Source organism: Schistocerca gregaria, chromosome 2, assembly GCF_023897955.1.
Source record: "Schistocerca gregaria isolate iqSchGreg1 chromosome 2, iqSchGreg1.2, whole genome shotgun sequence".
NCBI lineage: Eukaryota > Metazoa > Arthropoda > Insecta > Orthoptera > Acrididae > Schistocerca > Schistocerca gregaria.
Window position 1 is genome coordinate 873,814,294 of NC_064921.1, and position 18,593 is coordinate 873,832,886.

The window sequence follows — 18,593 nt, forward strand, 5'->3', positions numbered from 1 at the left end:
CCTCTACATTATGGGATGAGGTGTGGACTTGCAATACATTGTTGCCTTCTCATGGTTTCACCGTCTTTCAACCACTTCGTGTAGAAGCTCACGACCTAGTGCGCGAACAGCCGACCAAGTTGGCTATTTCCCAGATGCTCGTTCCGAGTCACAGCCTTGCATTCTTGTCAGTGAATGACCACCATTTATAGTCCGTATCCTCGCTATAATAATTCCCCTTCGTCGCTCGCCTTTTCCAACGGACTTTCATACACTGAGGTGATAAAAGTCCTGGGGTAACTCCTAATATCGTGTCGAACCTCCTTTTGCCCGATGCAGCAACTCGGAAGTGCCGTGTACTCACCAAGTCGTTGGAAGTCCCCTGCAGAAATACTGAGCTACGCTGCTTCTATAGCCGTCCATAATTGCGAAAGTGTTGCGGGTGCAAGATTTTGTGTACGAACTGACCTCTCGATTATATCCCATAAATGTTCGATGGGATTCATGTCGGGAGATTTGAGTGGCCAAATCGTTTGCTCGAATTGCCCAGAATGTCCTTCAAACCAATCGCGAACAGTTGTGTCGTGGTCACGTGGCACATTGTCATCCATAAAAATTCCGTCGTTGAATGGTTGCAAATGATCTCCAAGTAGCCGAACATAACCATTCCCAGTCACTGATCGGTTCACTTGGATCAGAGGACCCAGTCGATTCCATGTAAACACAGCCTGTGCCATTATGGAGCCACCAACAACTTGCACAGTGCCATGTCGACAACTTAGGTCCATAGCTACGTGCGGTCTACTCCACATTCGAACCCTGCCATCAGCTCTTGCCAACTGAAATAGGGACTCATCTGACCATGTCAAGGTTTTCCAGTCAAATGGCTCTGAGCACTATGGGACTTAACATCTATGGCCATCAGTCCCCTAGAACTTAGAACTACTTAAACCTAACTAACCTAAGGACATCACACAACACCCAGCCATCACGAGGCAGAGAAAATCCCTGACCCGGCCGGGTTTTCCAGTCGTCTTGCGCCCAACCTATGTGGTCACGAGCCCAAGAGAGGCGTTGCAGGCGGTATGGTGTTGTTATCAAAGACACTCGCGACTGTCGTCTGTTGCCATAGACCATTGACGCTAAATTTCGCGATACTGTCCTAACGGATACGTGCGTAGTACATTCGACATTGACTTCTGCGGTTATTTCATGCAGTGTTGCTTGTCTGTTAGCACTGACAACTCTACGCGAGCTCCGCTCCTCTCGGTCGTTAAATGAAGGCCATCGGCCTCTGCGTTGTTAGTGGTGAAAGGTAATGCATGAAACTGGGTACTCTCGCCAGACTCTTGACACTGTGGATCTCGGAATATTGAATTCTGTAACGATTTCCGAAATTGAATGTCCTATACGTCTAGCCCCAATTACCGTTCCGCGTTCAAATCCTGCTAATTGTCGTCTTGTGGCCATAATCACGTCGGAAATCTTTTCACTTGAATCACCTGAACACTATTGATAGCTCTGCCAATGCACCGATCTTTTATACCCCATCTGAATATGCACATATTGCTATCCCATTACTTTAGTCAGCTCATTGTAGTGTCCGAAAATTTGTAAGCACAGCACGCAGTGTTGCTCCTACTGTTGGCGTGTTGGCGGGTATAAACATGGCCGTGGGGCTGTCTTGACTTATGGGCATAATGATACCATGCTATACATATACAGGGCGTTTCCGTAAGAGCGCACAAAAATGTAACAGGACATAGAGAATGCTCCACTGAACAATTTGAGATGGCGAACCTGGGGTCGCAGAAGCCGGCTTACGGAGATATGGAAGTAAACTTGTCTACCGCTTTATCTACCATAACTGTTTTCCAGCTTTACAACTAACATGTGTACAAGTTTACGCGTACTGTGCTGTTTATTTATGTGTACATTCTTTATTTACACCAAGGAAACAAGGATCACCGGCCTGATTACTAGGAAGTTACGATGCAAGTTTTGTTTATTTTACTTGTCCGTAAGGTGTCTCTGTTACGTTGTCCCATGACAGAACGTCATATGAATCAACGACAGACTCATTCATTACTCAGCGCTATTCAGAAATGTACAGTACAATACAATGAAGCAGTACCGGTTCAATTTCACAGAACTCACTGACCTCCACCTGGCGTATGGGAAAGTACGTTGCAATGCTCTCACTGCTGAAAGGCTGTATGGGAACGATTTCCTAGCAGGCGTCATCCGTCACGACGAGTGTTTATTTCTCTCAATCGACGAATGCGGGAGATGCTTCATTAGAAAGAAGAAACGAGGGACTTGGCAACATGAGTACGACCCGCACACCCGATTTTGGAGACGAGGTGCTGGAACGTGTCGCATCGGATCCCACTAGAAGTGCCCACCATATTGCACGTGAAGTGCACATACTAGAGTGTGGCGAGTACTCCATGAACAACAATTACACCCATATCACCCACAACGAGTCCATGCAATGCTTGTGACTGACTTTGCACCAAGGGTCGTACTGTGTCAATGGTTGCTCCAACAATGGATTGATCGACCAGATTTCCTCTAAATCATGCTGTTTACGGACGAGGCCTCATTTGATCGTGATTTGATCGAACAGCAGGTATAGCCATGTGTGGGACGAGGAAAACCCTCACGCTGTTGTAGAGTCACACCGTCAAGTACGTTTGGCTGTGAATATCTAGGCCGGCATTATAAGTGACAGTCTCATTGGGCCATGTCTTCTACCCGGCCATCTAAATGGCCAGCTGTATTTGAGCTTCATGCAAAGACTTCTGCCTGAGTTGTTGGAGAACATACCCTTGGCTGTTCGTGAGAGGATGTGGATACAAAATGACGGTGCACTGCCTCACTTCAATGTGGATTCCCGCAACCATCTCATTGCTGTTTCTCCTGGTCCGTGGAATGGAGGGAGAGATCCTATTCCATGACCTGCGAGGTCACCTGACCTGAATCCCCTTCATTATTTCCTACGGGGATATCTAAAGTCACTTTTGTATGAGGCCCCAGTGGACACGAAGATGGAATTAGTTGCCAGAATTGTAGCTGCCTGTGATGTGATTCGAAACACACCATGGCTATTTGTTAGAATGTGTCACAATCTTGTTCGTTGATGTCATGCAAGCACTGAGGCTGACGGCCGCCAGTTTTAGCTCATTTTGTAAGATACAATACAAATGCTACGTTCATTGCGTGAGTGATGGTATTTGCAGTTAACTGTAACTAATCTAAATAAATAAGTACTTAGTAATGTGATTTTATTCCTATTATCTCCTTAAGCTGGCTTCTCCGAGCCCAGGTTCCTTACCTCAAGTTGTTCAGTGGAGCATCCTCTATGTCCTGTTAAATTTTTGCACGCTCTTACGGAAACATCCTGTATATACGTGCCTTACCACGTGATGTGCCGCAACGCCACTAGGATGCATTCAATCTCGCCGTGGACGGTGGTCGTTCTGTTTTAAGGTCGTTAGTGAAGATTGTTAAATATTTTCATCATAGTGAAGAATGCAGTCATGGAGTTACGAGTTATGCAATCCAGATGACGTGACCGCAGAATAACATGTCACAGTGGGGAGACGAAGTCGCTACCGGTTAATTACTAGGTTGTTATAGGGTCGATTCTAATGTGCGTATTGTTTTGGAAGGCTCCGTACATTCGTCCCGTCAGATACAAATCCCAGGTTTCACTTTACCCAAAAATCCCAAATATGCAGCTTTCAAAACACATTTTATTCAACTTTTATTATGCCAGTCAAAATTTAAAAAATATATATGTCCTAAAATTAATGCAGTACACCCATTAATATATCTGATTGACCTGTTACAAGCAGAAAAGTTTTTCAGATGTCATCAAAGGTGATCAAGCACTTGTTATAAGTTTATTTCCTGTTTTTTCCACTTTGAAGAGTATTAATCATTGCCATTTTGTGGCTATTTTCTTTGCTGTTCAACAGGATTTCTTCAGTGGATGTAATTTTTTTCAGATTATTAAATTTTGGTATCAACCCATCATTATACTTGCATGAATAAAATTGTCTTATATAACTATTTCTACCTTTATTGCCTAAATCATTGAAAGCGCTGGAGTTAATCATATTAAACTCTAATTTCAGCTACTTAAAATGAAAAGTAGCATTCACTTTTTTACGTGTATATGTAAATGTACATGACTACTCCACAATTCACATTTAAGTGCCTGGCAAAGGGTTCATCGAATGACTTTCACATATTTACGCCCATGGGGCTAAAATTAGCTAATAGCGAAAAAGCATGACTGCCCTCAACAAATTTGCGGCGGCTTTGGACCCACTCACACGAAAGATTATTTCTGTACTGTTCCATTCAAGAAAAGCGGGAGGGAAAAACAAACATTTAAATCTCTCCATGTGAGCTCCGATTTCTCTTATTTTATTGCGACGATCATTTCTCCCTGTGTGAGTGGGTCTCAAAAAAATATTTCGCACTCTGGAAGAAATTTGACAATTGAAATTTCGTGAAAAGATTTCGTCATACACCAGATTGTCTTTGCTTTAATTCATTGCCACCCCAGCTCGCGTATCATATCCGTGTTACTCTCCCACATTTCACAATAATGCAAAACTGCCCTTCTTTCAATTATTCGTTGTCCTCTGCCAACTATCTGGTAAGGATCCCTTACCGCACGACAATACAGTAGCAGAGGACAGACAAATATAGTGTAGGCATCCTTTTTAGTGGATTCTTGGCATCTCTCAAGTGTTCTGCCAATAAACTGCAGTTTTTGGTTCGCATTCCCTATAACGTTATCTCTGTGATCGTTCCAATTGATGTTGTTCCTAACTGTTATCTCTAGGTATTTAGTTGAACAGACAGTCTTTAGATTTGTGTGATTTATCATATAACTACACTGTAATGCGTTCCTTTGAGATCTCCTGCAGATTACCTGACACTTTTCATTCTTCAGCTTCAATTGCCACTTTTCGCACTTTTAAGATATTCTGCCTAAATCATTTTGGAGTTGTTTTTGATCTACTGATGACTTTACTAGACGGTAAATGACAGCATCATTTGCAAACAGTCTAATAGGGCTGCTGAGATTATGTCCTAAATCGTTTATAGAACACTTCCTTTGGGAACGTCAGATATTGCTTCTGACTTCGTCGATGCCTCCCCGCAAACTGTGGCCTTCCTGACAGCAAATCACGAATTCAGTTGCACAATTCAGACATGGAGCAAGGTGGCTAGACTCACGTTCTGTAGAACAAAGATTCAAACCCGCGTCCGACCTTCCAGATTTAAGTTTTCTGTGATTTCCCAAAATCGCTCCAGGCAAATGCTAGGAGGGTTCCGTTGAAAGGTCACGCCCGATTTCCGCCCCCATCCTTGACACATCCAAGCTAGCTAGCGCTCCGTCTCTAATGACTTCGATGTCGACGAGACGTTAAACCCACCTTCCTTCATATAACTGAGACACTACTCCATAGGCATGCAGTTTGATTAGAAGTCGCTTGTGAGGAACGTTAGTAAAAGCATTCTGGAAATACGGAAATATGAAATCAATTTGAGATCCCCTGCCTACAGCACCTATTACTTCGTGAGAAATAAAAAGCTAGTAGTTTTGCACAAGAACGACATTTTCCGAATCCAGTAGATCATTTTCCTCGAGGTAATTCATAATGTTCGAACATGGTATATGTTACAGAATCCTATCGCAAATTGACGTCAGCGATACGGGTCTGTACTTCAGCGCATTACTCCTGTTTCCTTTCCTGGGCACTAGTGTGACGTATGCAACTTTTCAATCTTTATGGCTTTGAGCACTATGGGACTTAACTTCTGAGGTCATTAGTCCCCTAGAACTTAGAACTACTTAAAACTAACTAACCTAAGGAAATCACACTCATCCATGCCCGAGGCAGGATTCGAACCTGCGACCGTAGCGGTCGCGCGGTTCCCGACTGAAGCGCCTAGAACAGCTCTCTACACTGGCCGGCTTCAATCTTTAGATGCTTGTTCTTCGTCAAGCGAGCGGTTGTATATGATTGCTAAATGCAGAGCTATTACACCAGCAGACTATGAAAGGAACTTAATTGGTATGCCGTCTGGGCCGGAAGAGTTTGCGTTATTAAGTGATTTGAGTTGCTTCGCTACATCGAGGATATCTACTTTTAAGTTACTCGTGTTTGCTGCAGTACTTGATTGGAATTTATCTCGTCGTCTTTGATGAAGGAATTTCGGAAAACCGTATCTAGTTAACTCCGTTTTAGTGGCACTGCCATCGGTATCATTACCATCCCTATGGCGCAGAGTAGGTATTGATTGTGTCCTGCGGCTGACGTACTTTATATCCAACCAGAATCTCTTCGGATTGTCTGCCAGGTTTCGAAACAAAATTTCGTTGCGGGAACTGTTGTAAGCCTTGAAATCCGCGGTAAATTTCTAGCTAGTGTAAAACTTCGCAAAACGTAGGGATTTTGCGTTATTTAATTTTGTCATTTATATACCTAATATGTAGTTCGCTTAGAGTAGTGGCATTTGTTTCCCTTCTAAGAATCATTGTGAACTTATCTCTAAAAACTCTTTAAGTGGAATAACTGCCAGACGAGGTACAGTGAGTTTCAGTACTTCATGTCAAATTAAGTTCTTAGGGCACGAAACGTGTGCAAACTAACATTGTCACTTATGTAAAAATGCCAGTTTTAGAATCTTGCTCTGTCTTGGATAAATTTCTGCCGATACCCGTGACGTCTGGCACAAAAGAGTAACTCACTGAGCCATCCCCAGTCGGTCCTTAGATTTTTCTGTCATTTATGACGTGTTTCCCCAGTGGCAATAATTTCTTAAGATGAATCACGCGAAGTTGCACCGTGCTGTAGTGTCGACGCTGAAGTCCACGTCCCTCTTTAACTGCTGGGTAAGTCAGTTCGATAGTTGGGAGGAAGGCGAGAGCAACATGACAGTGGCTAGTGAAGACCTTGCGGTGCTCAAACTAACTTTCGAGTCGACGACAGTTTTATTATTAGACTGAGCGCGGCCCTTCTGCAGTTTTACTCCCACACCACAAAATAAACGAATATTTTACAAATTTAGCAGTTCATCCCTTACAGTAGGGCTATTGCATATCGTAGATATTCGTTACCGACTAACGAATATTCCACGAGACACGAAGTTCGCGCGTGCTAAAAAGAACTGTTTTAAAAGATTTTTTTTTTCTTTTTCAGAGAAGAACCAGGAAATGTAACAAACTCTGATTTATGTCTACAGTCATATTCACTCAGCGAAGGTTGCACAACAAATCTGGAAAAACATTTTTAACGAACATTTTAACCAAACTTGGATCTACATATGATAGTTTATTTTACTTCTACCAGAGCTGCAACATCTACCAGAGGTTTCTACAGTGCTGTTTTCTTCGTCTTCGAGTCTACAGTGTCAAAGTGTTCTTGAAAGTGATACCACTCCCTTTCTTGTGCACTCTGAAAATCTTTATATAAGAAAGTAGCACAGACAAACGCCTGAGGTTTTGTGAAAGTATGTTTGAAGCTTTTTATCCGGGTATAAAGTGTGACAAAGTCGTGAGCTTTTAACTTTGCCTTGTGGATTAAAGCCAGGCTGACTGTTTCTATCAAAAACTATTTCACTGATAAAGCAGTGGAGTGTTGATTGTGTTCCACCGATTAACACTGGTGTCACACGTAGTAGATTTGCCTGCGTTGCAAAGACATGGAACGCATGGACTAGGTCAAGCAAGTCGCCCACAACATCGTATAACTAAGAACGGCAAAGAAATGTGGGGCGGACACATTGGCATCACGCGCTGGCCACGCCATGGTCCGTCAGTATTCGGTTACCACAGCTGCGAGCGGTAGCTGTGCTGCAACGCGGAATAGGCAAAACGTGGTGGTGAAATGCACACACACTGGATTGACAACAGTTACGCTCATTGAACGAATGATCGAACTGATATTAAATGGCCAGTGTTTGATTATTAGTATAAAATAATTTACAGTATCGCTTCAGAGAATATCGGCTACTGTCCCAAGAGTGCAGATTCTCGTATAGTATGTATACACTCATTAATGACTGACTGAGTTAGGCACTCTTGTCTGGTAGCTAGTAGCACCCTTCTTCACCTTCGATGTCAGTGACACGAGGTGATATGCACTCCGCTCTGATTCATCAATATGCGGCGACTAATGAAAATATATCGGACCTGTAAAGTGCGAAAACATTTACATACCAAACCTGAAGAAACGGAATCCAAAAAAGTATGAAAATTGCACTGCAATTGCTTTAAAATCACATGCTAACAAGATTCGCTTAAAAATAATCTAGTACAGACTGAAACCATACTTGGTTTCGCAGAGACCGAACAGCGAATGTAAAATGGAGCATGGAAAAAGCTAGAGATTTCACTGTGTAAGTCACTCAAAAATGTTGGAAATACTAGGCTTTATGGTATTACCAGAGCACCTCCTGCGCGTAATCAGAAAGATGTACAAATTCAAGAACCAACAGTAAAAATACAACAGAATGTCAGGAATTTTCGGGTAGGGAAAGGAGTTAGTCAGAGGTGGATACTATCTCCGTCTCTTTTAAATTTTTGTAGTGAATACGTAACGAAATCTGCAGCTCTAACAGACGCGGAAACTGGAACTGAAATGGGAGGTATTTAATCAACAAGTCGTGATACTAGTATCAATAAATGGTTCAAATGGCTCTGAGCACTATGGGACTTAACATCTGAGGTCACCAATCCCCTAGAACTTTGAACTACTTAAACCTAACTGACCCAAGGACATGACACACATCCATGCCCGAGGCAGGATTCGAACGTGCGACCGTAGAGGTCGCGCGGTTCCAGACTGAAGCGCCTAGAACCGCTCGGCCACTCCGTCCGGCTGATACGAGTATGAAACAACGCTTATAGTGGGCTGTCGTGAGAGACTGCAGAAATTTTTGCAAGGGAGGGCAAAACTAGTTTTTACAAGAAATGTATAAAACTTATCGTATCTCAAAAGAGTGATAGTTGTCTACTTAAGGTAGATAATTAATCTACTAAATTAATTTAGTAAAAGTAGATTAATTTGGAAACTGTATGGTAAGCATCTTTCGATAGTACATCTGTTCCACATCTACACGGAAGAGCCAAAGAAACTGGTACACCTAACTAATATTGGGTAGGGCCCCCGCCATAACGCAGAAGTGCCGCAACACGACGTGGAATGGACTCGACTAATACCTGATGTAGTGCTGGAGGGAAATGACACCATGAATCATACAGGGCTGACCATAAATCGGTAAGAGTACGATGGAGTGGAGACGTCTTCTGAACAGCACTTTGCAAGGCATCCCATATATGCTCAATAATGTTCATGTATGTGGAGTTTGATGGCCAGCGGAAGTGTTTAAACTCAGAGGAGTGTTCCTGGAGACACTCTGTAACAATTTTGGATGTGAGGGTTGCCGCATTGTCCTGCTGAAAATACCCAAGTACGTTTGAACGCATGCACGTGATCAGACAGCATGCTTACGTACATGTCACCTGTCAGAGTCGTCTCTAGACGTATCAGGGTTCCAGTATCATTCCAACTGCACACGCCCCACACCACTATAGAGCCTGCACCAACCTGAACAATCCCATGCTGACATGCAGGGTCCATGGACTCCTGACGTTGTCTCCATACCCGTACACGCTCCATCTGCTCGATACAATTTGATTAAAATGGTTCAAATGGCTCTAAGCACTATGGGACTTAACATCTGAGGTCATCAGTCCCCTAGACGTAGAAACTACTAACTAAGTTAAGGACATCACACACATCCATGCCCGAGGCAGGATTCGAACCTGCGACCGTAGTAGTAGTGCGGTTCTGGACTGAAGTGCCTAGAACCGCTCGAACACAAAGGCCGGTAATACAATTTGAAACGAGACTCGCCCAACCAGTCAACATGTTTAGTCATCAACACTCCATTGTCAGTGTTGACGGGCCCAGGCGAGGCGTAAAGCATTGCGCCGCGCAGTGATCAATGGTACACTAGTGGGCCTTCGGCTCCGAAAGCCCATATCATGTTTCGTTGAATCGTTCGCACGCTGACACTTGTTAATGCCTCAGCAATTTGCGGAAGGGTTGCACTTCCATCGCGTTGAACGATGCTCTTTCTGTCGTTCATATTCCTGACATTCACGGTACACTCGTGCAATGGTCGTACAGGAAAATCCCCATTTCATCGCTACCTCGAGGACGCTGTGTCCCACCGCCTTTGCACCGACTATAACACCACTTTTAAACTCACTTAAATCTTGATAATCTGCCATTGTAACAGCAGTAACCTATCTAACAACAGCGTCAGACACCTGTTGATTATATAGGCGTAGCCGACCGCAGCACCGTATTCTGCCTTTTTACATATATCTGCATTTGAATACGCATGTCTATACCAGTGTCTTTGGTGCTTCAGTGTACATCTACATCTACCTGTACAATTCCTTAAGCTGCTTTGTGGCGTGTGGCAGAGGGTAGTCTGTGCACCATTGTCACTACCCCCCCTTCTCTTGTTCCAGTCGCGCATGATTCGTGGGAAGAACGATTGCCTGTAAGACTGTGTGTGGGCTTGAATCGATCTAACGGTATCTTAATCGTCTTTTGGCGAGATATGCTTAGGTCGAATCAGTATATTTGTTGGCTCTTCTAGGAACTTATACTCTCGGAACTGTAAACAAGGACTCCTCTCTTTGCAGCGTCTACCACTAGAATTCATTGATCATTTCCATGATGCTTTCGTGTTTTCTAAATGACCTTGTGCTTTCTAAATGAACCTGTAACAAAACGTGTGGATCGTCTTTGAATCTATTCTATTTTCTCTATCTCTCCAATCTTTTACGGATCCCATACCGACGAACAGTGTTGAAATACTGGTATATTACTGATATGGATGCCACATTTTTGATTCAACATCTGAAATTATGTCCTCATTGATGAAATCTATGGGATTCAACGAGTTATCAAATAAAGCTAGGAAAAAGTCACAAAAATAATTTATTCATACTCCCATAATGTTAGGCAGGTTGAGACAAAAAATTAAAAATCTGAAATAGGAGAAAAAGGCAGAACTATTGAGAAAGTCCTGCTGGATATAAACAAAAATGCCACGTCAGTACTCTTCGCAGTGCAGAAACAGTGAATAAACTTTATAAATTTGTTATTCTAAGTTGAAGTCATGTATAATACTTTATTTGCTTATAAAATGGCACATTGTTCACGTTACTGTATTTATTATATTACTTTCACGATTTCTATTTTTAGTGGTGACTGGAATAACTGAAGTTAGGAAAAATGTACCTAGCCCGGGACATTTACAACTATATCAATGTGGGAAACCTCAGAAACTATCCTCAAATTTGGAGGTAGAATCAACTTTTAGCAGACTAGGACTGCACAAAGGTAATCCTCGTTTCTCTAGTTGTCGCAATATTGTGCACCCATGCCAACCAGAATGCAGAATCCTTATCTTTGCGACTGCATGTTGCCCTGCATCCACCCACAGACTTTATGAGGACCTCAGTCCTGGAGAGAACGTTTCTTCAGCTTAGAAATTTCATATTCTTATCCCTCTCTTCTATCGCGGGAAATGATTTCAGTTTTTCGACTGGTGTGTTTGGGCCGAAGTATAGACGAACACACCTACAATGTAGCGTTGCTGTGTGTAGGAAAAGTTCTGTCGAGTAAAACTGAATGCAGAATCAGCAAGCTATCATGGGATCTCCTTTTGCCACAGACAAATAGTAGACTACTATTGCGATTCCGTTGCGCTTCAAGGGATGTTAAGCGCGGAAGGGGCTTCCGAATGGGAATTGGTGACGACTGGCACGTATACTGCTGCCCTATTTATACGTAGGGAATCTGCAGCGGAATACTTGCGCCATGGTGTTAGACACGTTCCTATCTGCATCTCGGTAAGGGCTGAATACGAAACAGAAAAAAATTGAGGATATTGTTTAGGTATGGTTCTGGGGACGTTCCTATCCATCTTGTCTGCAGGTCACCGCAGAAACCGTAGCCACATCATGGAATCTACATAATTTTCCGTCAACAGACTGAAAACTAAGAAAATCCTAGATAGGCTTATACATGGATTACTTAAGGTGCAGTATACTTGATCTCTGTTGACAATTGTTCAATCTGCAGTTAAGTGGAATAACATACATGATTGCCTGCAATTCGAGAGAAGTATATGATGAATGAAAAGACTGTACCTAGATTCCAGGAGAACACCTAGATCACACACACACAATGCGGGCGGCTATGCTGGAGTGAATGATACATTGAAAGTACGCTGGAAAAAATGCGAAAAGAGCTGAAAAGTTGATCTAGAGCTAAATTTGAAGAAAACACAAACTCAACTTATAACACCCCCTCTTTCTCTCTGGGTGGTAGATTAATTAAAGAATTACCGTGTTGCTGATGGTTTGATATTAATTTGGGATAAGGCATCGAATCCGAAATGAAAGTATTACCCAGATAAAGTCAGGTGCTGTCATAACGTGATAATTATTGTGCGATTTACTCCGCGCAGTAATGTTCGACGAAACAAAGAATGTACGGAATAATATAGAAACTAGCTAGTGAACTTTTGGTCCGAAATGATGAATTAATTTTGACTCCGTTTGGAAATTACTGTAAATTAACGGTCGCCAGCTCACTTAGCGTGAGCGAAATCAATTAAAATTCTTGACTTTGAAATTAAATTACTTTACTGTTGTAAAAAATGTTGGCAGGCGTGGACAGTCGCAAAAGCACATAACTCGCGCTCATTATCAAAGCACAATGATCACCCAAAAAAATTTCAGTCATGGACAAAAGCAAACTTGCAATTACTTCATGAAATCAGGTACTAATCCTTTACACTAGCAGTTACGTAACAACTCGACTGTGTTTCTCACCTTCAATCTAACTGCTATTAAACTGTTTTGCAAAGGTAAAGTTTTCGAAAAGAATAATTTCAATATTTCAATTGACTGTCCTACAATAATAAAAACCACTCCGTCTTCAGGCCACACGTGCCCCATTGGGACCATCCGACCGCCGTGTCATCCTCAAATTTAGGATGCGGATAGGAGGGGCGTGTGGTCAGCGCACCACTCTCCCGGTAGTTATGATGGTTTTCTTTGACCGGACCCGCTACTACTCGGTCGAGTAGCTCCTAAATTGGCATCACGAGGCTGAGTGCACCCCGAAAAATGGCAACAGCACATGGGGGCTGGATGGTCACCCATCCAAGTTCCGACCAAGCCCGACAGCGCTTAACTTCGGTGATCTCACGGGAACCGGTGTATCCACCGTGGCAAGGCCGTTGCCGCTACAATATTAACTAGTTTTTAAAATGGTTACGGAGTTTGCTACTATGACTTACTGTCACGTAAATTACTTCTCATACAAGATTGTCTGAACTTGAAGTATTGTTAAAGATACTGCTTTGTCAATTTACTTGTCAGTAATTAACACTCAATTTGCAAATAAAAAAACAACTTTTTCTTTACTTTATTTAAAATATTAATCAATTCGATAAACATCACTAGCCGGCCGGGGTGGCCGAGCGGTTCTAGGCGCTACAGTCTGGAACCGCGCGACCGCTACGGTCGCAGGTTCGAATCCTGTCTCGGGCATGGATGTGTGTGCTGTCCTTAGGTTAGTTAGGTTTAAATGGTTCTAAGTCTAGGGGACTGATGACCTCAGATGTTAAGTCCCATAGTGCTTAGAGCCATTTGATAAACTTCACTCTTATCATTCACTTTCAATTCATTGATGACACATTCGGTCAATTATAGATACGGAGAGGAACCTGTCATGTAATTGTTACTGAGGTTCAAATGGCTCTGAGCACTATGGGACTTAACATCTATGGTCATCAGTCCCCTAGAACTTAGAACTACTTAAACCTAACTAACCTAAGGACAACACACAACACCCAGCCATCACGAGGCAGAGAAAATCCCTGACCCCGCCGAGAATCGAACCCGGGAACCCGGGCGCGGGAAGCGAGAACGCTACCGCACGACCACGTGATGCGGGCTGTTACTGAGGATTACACACTTTAACACACAAATTACGGAAGTATTTGTTGCTGGACGATTCGGAACTAACACTGGCAAGCCTTTTACAATTCTAAATGATAATCTGGTCGGGTCTTACTTCATCGCGGTGCGGTCCGCGCGGCGAGTTCCGTTATACCACGACAATGTACGGCCACAGACTCTTATCACATTTAACTTTGGGCTCCCCACGCTCAACCTTGATGTTCTGCGCTGTTCCCAATTACTTCTCCATATTATACCTGACCATATCGTACGTGGGACCTCGCAGTGAAACATGTCTTGTGCCCTCTCGCAGCGGAACTGCTGCTTTGCGCCCGACTCGCTCGCTCGCCACTAACCAACTCTCGTTACCACCTGACAAACAGACACTGCCCGACTCACCACACTCCTGCCCCTAGCGGCAGTACGATAATGACAATGACCTCTTTGGTTTACATAACGATATTCCTATACTTGGCCAGTGCTTCCATTAAAATTCTTTACATTCTCTTTCATTGTTCGTTTTGCACACACGGAATTATTAAAACATATATACGTCACAATACCATACACAACAATTTATACTCTTCATTTATATGCACATAGTTAATAAAGCAAGAAAAAAAGTTATACACTATGTGATCAAAAGTATCCGGACACTTCCAAAAACATATGTATTTCATATTAGGTGCATTGTGCTGCCACCTACTGCCAGGTACCGCATATCACCGACCTCAGTAGTCATTAGACATCGTGAGAGAGCAGAATGGGGCGCACAGCGGAACTCACGGACTTTGAACGTGGTCAGGTGATTGGGTGTCACTTGTGTCATACGGCTGTACGCGAGATTTCCATACTCCTAAACATCCCTAGGTCCACTGTTTCCGATATGATAGTGAAGTGGAATCGTGAAGGGACACGTACAGCACAAAAACGTACAATCCAATCTCGTCTACTGATTGACAGAGACCGCCGGCAGTTGAAGAGGGTCGTAATGTGTAATAAGTCGACATCGATCCAGATCACCGCACAGGAATTCCAAACTGCAGCAGATCCACTGCAAGTACTCTGACAGCTAGGCGGGAGGTCAGAAAACCTGGATGTCATGGTCGAGCGGCTGCTAATAAGACAGACATCACGCCGGTAAATGCCAAACGACGCCTCACTTGGTGTAAGAAGCGTAAACATTGGACGATTGAACAGTGGAAAAACGTTGAGTGCAGTGACGAATCACGGTACAAAATGTGGCGATCAGATGACAGGGTGTGGGTATGGCGAATGTCCAGTGAACGTCATCTGCCAGGGTGTGTAGGGCCAACTGTAAAATTCGTGTGTTTCATGGAGGGACCTTCCACCCCTTGTTGTTTTGCGTGGCACCATCACAGCACAGGCCTACAATGGTTTTTTAAGCCCCTTCTTGCTTCCCACTGTTGAAGAGCAATTTGGAGATGGCTATTGCATCTTTCAACACGCTCGAGCACCTGTTCATGATGCACGGCCTGTGGTGCAGTGGTTACACGACAATAACATCCCTGTAATGGACTGGCCTGCACAGAGTCCTGACCTGAATCCTGCAGAACAACTCACCGACCGACATCGATACCTCTCCTCAGTGCAGCACTCCGTGAAGAATGGGCTGCCATTCCCCAAGAAACCTTCCAGCACCTTATTGAACGTATGCCTGCGAGAGTGGAAGCTGTCATCAAGGCTAAGGGTGGGCCAACACCATATTGAATTCCAGCATTACCGATGGAGGGCGCCACAAATTTGTACGTTATTTTCAGCCACGTGACGGATACTTTTGATCACATAGTGAATGTGAGAACTGTGTTGTTGTGTTGGAAACTGACTCCTCTTGCCCCCCCCCCCCCCCCCGCTCCTCTTTCCCACCTACCCCCCCCCTCTCTCTCTCTCTCTCTCTCTCTCTCTCTCTCTCTCTCTCTCTCTCTCTCTCACACACACACACAGTGCGGGCGGCTATGCTGGACCGAATAAAACACTGAAAGTACACTAGAAGAAATGCGAAAAGAAATGAGACAGTTGGTCTAGAGCTAAATTTTGGTCTAGAGCTAAATATGAAGAAAACAAAAATTCATCGTCGTTCTATGAATGCCTGGCACAGAAAGGTTTCCGCGTCCGAGGGAAGAAGAGAAAGTCACTGGGTGGCATGTCAGAAAATTTGGAGGGAGAGCAAATTTTGATAACCCTTCGAGCAAAGAAAAGTGAGGCGCGGCCAGCGGTGTAGAGCGTGTTGCTGTGTTCCGGCAGGAGGGCGGCGGCACGTCCTACTCGCTGAGCGTCAACTGCAGCGTGGAGCGCGTGCTGGACTCGCGCGTGCGCACCTCCTTGCGGCTGGAGCCGACGCCGCACTACGCGCCGCCGTTCGCGCCGTCGCAGTCGCAGTCGCAGCCGCAGCAGGCGCGCTCCGTCACCTCCGTCAACCTGACGCTGCGCTCGCCGCGCACCGACGGCCCGCAGCCGCCGGTCGACGTGACGTCGTCGGCCGCGACGCGCGGCCGACAGCAGCTCAGCTACTCGACGGCCAGCTGGGACCCGGCGCAGGGCTTCCAGTCGCAGCTGCGCATCTGCATCGGGCCCGGCGGCGCCGGCTCGGTGCAGGCGGCGCGCACGCGGCCCGCCCCTGCGCCCGCGGCGCCGCCTCCCGCCCCTGCGCCCGTTCGCGTGCCCTCGGCGGCGCCGCCCCCTGCCGCCGCGCCGCCCTCGCCGCCCCCGTCGCCGCCTCTCGCCCCAGACACGCCGACGGACGAGGAGCTGCTACGGGCGCAGGTGCGCTCCCTCGGCGGCGACCACCTGCGACCCTACACGCAAGGTGAGCTCATCCTAGCCATTACCCTCACTTAACAGCGCAACTCGGCGGTTCGTAGTCCCTTCCGTAAAAGCTGTACAGGCGCCCTCATACGTTCATTAATATTGTGAAATTTTCAGTATATTGACAATCTGAGGGGACGTATTGTCGTATTGTTAATATTAGTAACATTGATGAACGGTATTGATTGCCCCAAAAATATTTTTAATGTTACCAATGTACTGAGATGTTAGTAGAAGCAATGACAGTTTGACAATATCCGCAATTCAGATACTGAGAGAGCTTTATGGGCACATTACACGACGTTAGTGTGCGCTGTATATGTTTTCAGTTCGTGTTTGTAAATGTCATTCCAGAGATTCAATTTCTCGAGTAGTCTTTTTTTAATATCCCTATGCAGGGATAGTTATTGTACACTGGTGTGCAAAACTGTAAGGATGAAAGTAACTTTCGCATGCCAGCTAACGGAAATTTGAACCTTGGATAGAAAGATCTGCTGCTGTAGAGTACAGAAGGAACCTGAAAGAAATATGCAATGAACCGAACAGAAATGACACTTTTATTCAAAAACTAACAACTACAGTGGCGTCACAGTGATTTTTGTTGGTCTCTTGGATATAGATGCGTTTAAGTTGGGGGAAGAGGTAGCCCAATACATTCAGCGATGTCATCTCGTTCCAAGAGCTCGTTCACCTGTGCTGTTCGATCGAACACGTATTCTCGTCCGTAAAAATGAAGCCGAATGAAAATCTGCAAGACGTGCATGGGAAAGGAATAAAGTGTCACAATAACTTTGACCGGTGAGTGGTACCGTATTCAAAGATTTAGAGGTCAGTACGCCCATACAGTATTATACCTCCCCACGCAATACCTGGACACCTTCTAGCCTACGACTTAAACAGAAGTCAAACATGGCGGTAGTGCCTACAACATCCCTATCTATGGTCCACTAGTCTCCCAGGACGCGAGAAGTCCATGCTTCTGAAGCTCAGAGACTGAGACGATTTGTCAGCAGGGATCTCGTGTCAGTATTTTCATTTATTATGTTAGATGTTGTGCGTTTCATTGTAGTCTAGAAGATTGCAGTATTTGACTCTTCACATTATCTGCAATGTATGTTGGTGATCAGCTCGTCCACGTTTGTTCCCTGTACAGCTATCTGTCAAAATTGTCACTTAAAGGGTGCAGACATCGGCAGGGGTTAATGTCCGCGTTGACCATAGGAATCTACTCTGGTTGGTTCCCCTTAATGCTAACCAAGATATAAGTAAGGGCACTCCAACAAGTCCTTGTAGAATCTCGACTTGGATTAAGCGATTGTAAATGGTTATAAGTGAGTTTCTGATAAGTTTTCACTAAATATAAATGTGGAAAAGCATTAACTTATTCGTCTTAATATGGCTAAAACACAGTATCGTAATCTTTAACTATAGAATTAATATGTCACGACACAGGTCACATTATTCAAATACGTCGTAGAAGCAGTAGATCAGGAAATTAGAAGTTTCAATCTCATCTTTTTAGTCGCGAGTAAAGCAAATGTCATACTGTACATAAAAGTTGCGAAAGTGATCGTTGTTTACGAGGAATCGTGCTTATAACAAATTTCTGCTTACTTTATTGGCATACTGCGTGACCAGGGAGAAGAGGTAAATGGCACTTACGTAAAGAATGTCACCGATGGTGTTTGCTTCACTCGCATGT

At 44.3% G+C, this 18,593-nt stretch overlaps 1 protein-coding gene and 1 pseudogene across 8 annotated transcripts in view; one reads left to right on the forward strand and one right to left on the reverse strand.

Moving 5' to 3' along the window:
* LOC126335273 (TGF-beta-activated kinase 1 and MAP3K7-binding protein 3-like) overlaps window positions 1–18,593 on the forward strand; it is a 430,472-nt gene that overhangs the window by 194,731 nt on the left and 217,148 nt on the right. For all 8 annotated transcript variants that reach the window (XR_007564842.1, XR_007564841.1, XM_049998334.1 and 5 more), the window contains one exon: window positions 16,331–16,892. Coding sequence is in view for 6 of the 8 variants with exons in the window: in XM_049998334.1 (XP_049854291.1) it covers window positions 16,331–16,892 (562 nt within the window). In the remaining 2 variants the exon portion in view is untranslated. The remainder of the gene's footprint in view (window positions 1–16,330; window positions 16,893–18,593) is intronic.
* On the reverse strand, window positions 13,230–13,346 carry LOC126337289 (5S ribosomal RNA; annotated as a pseudogene).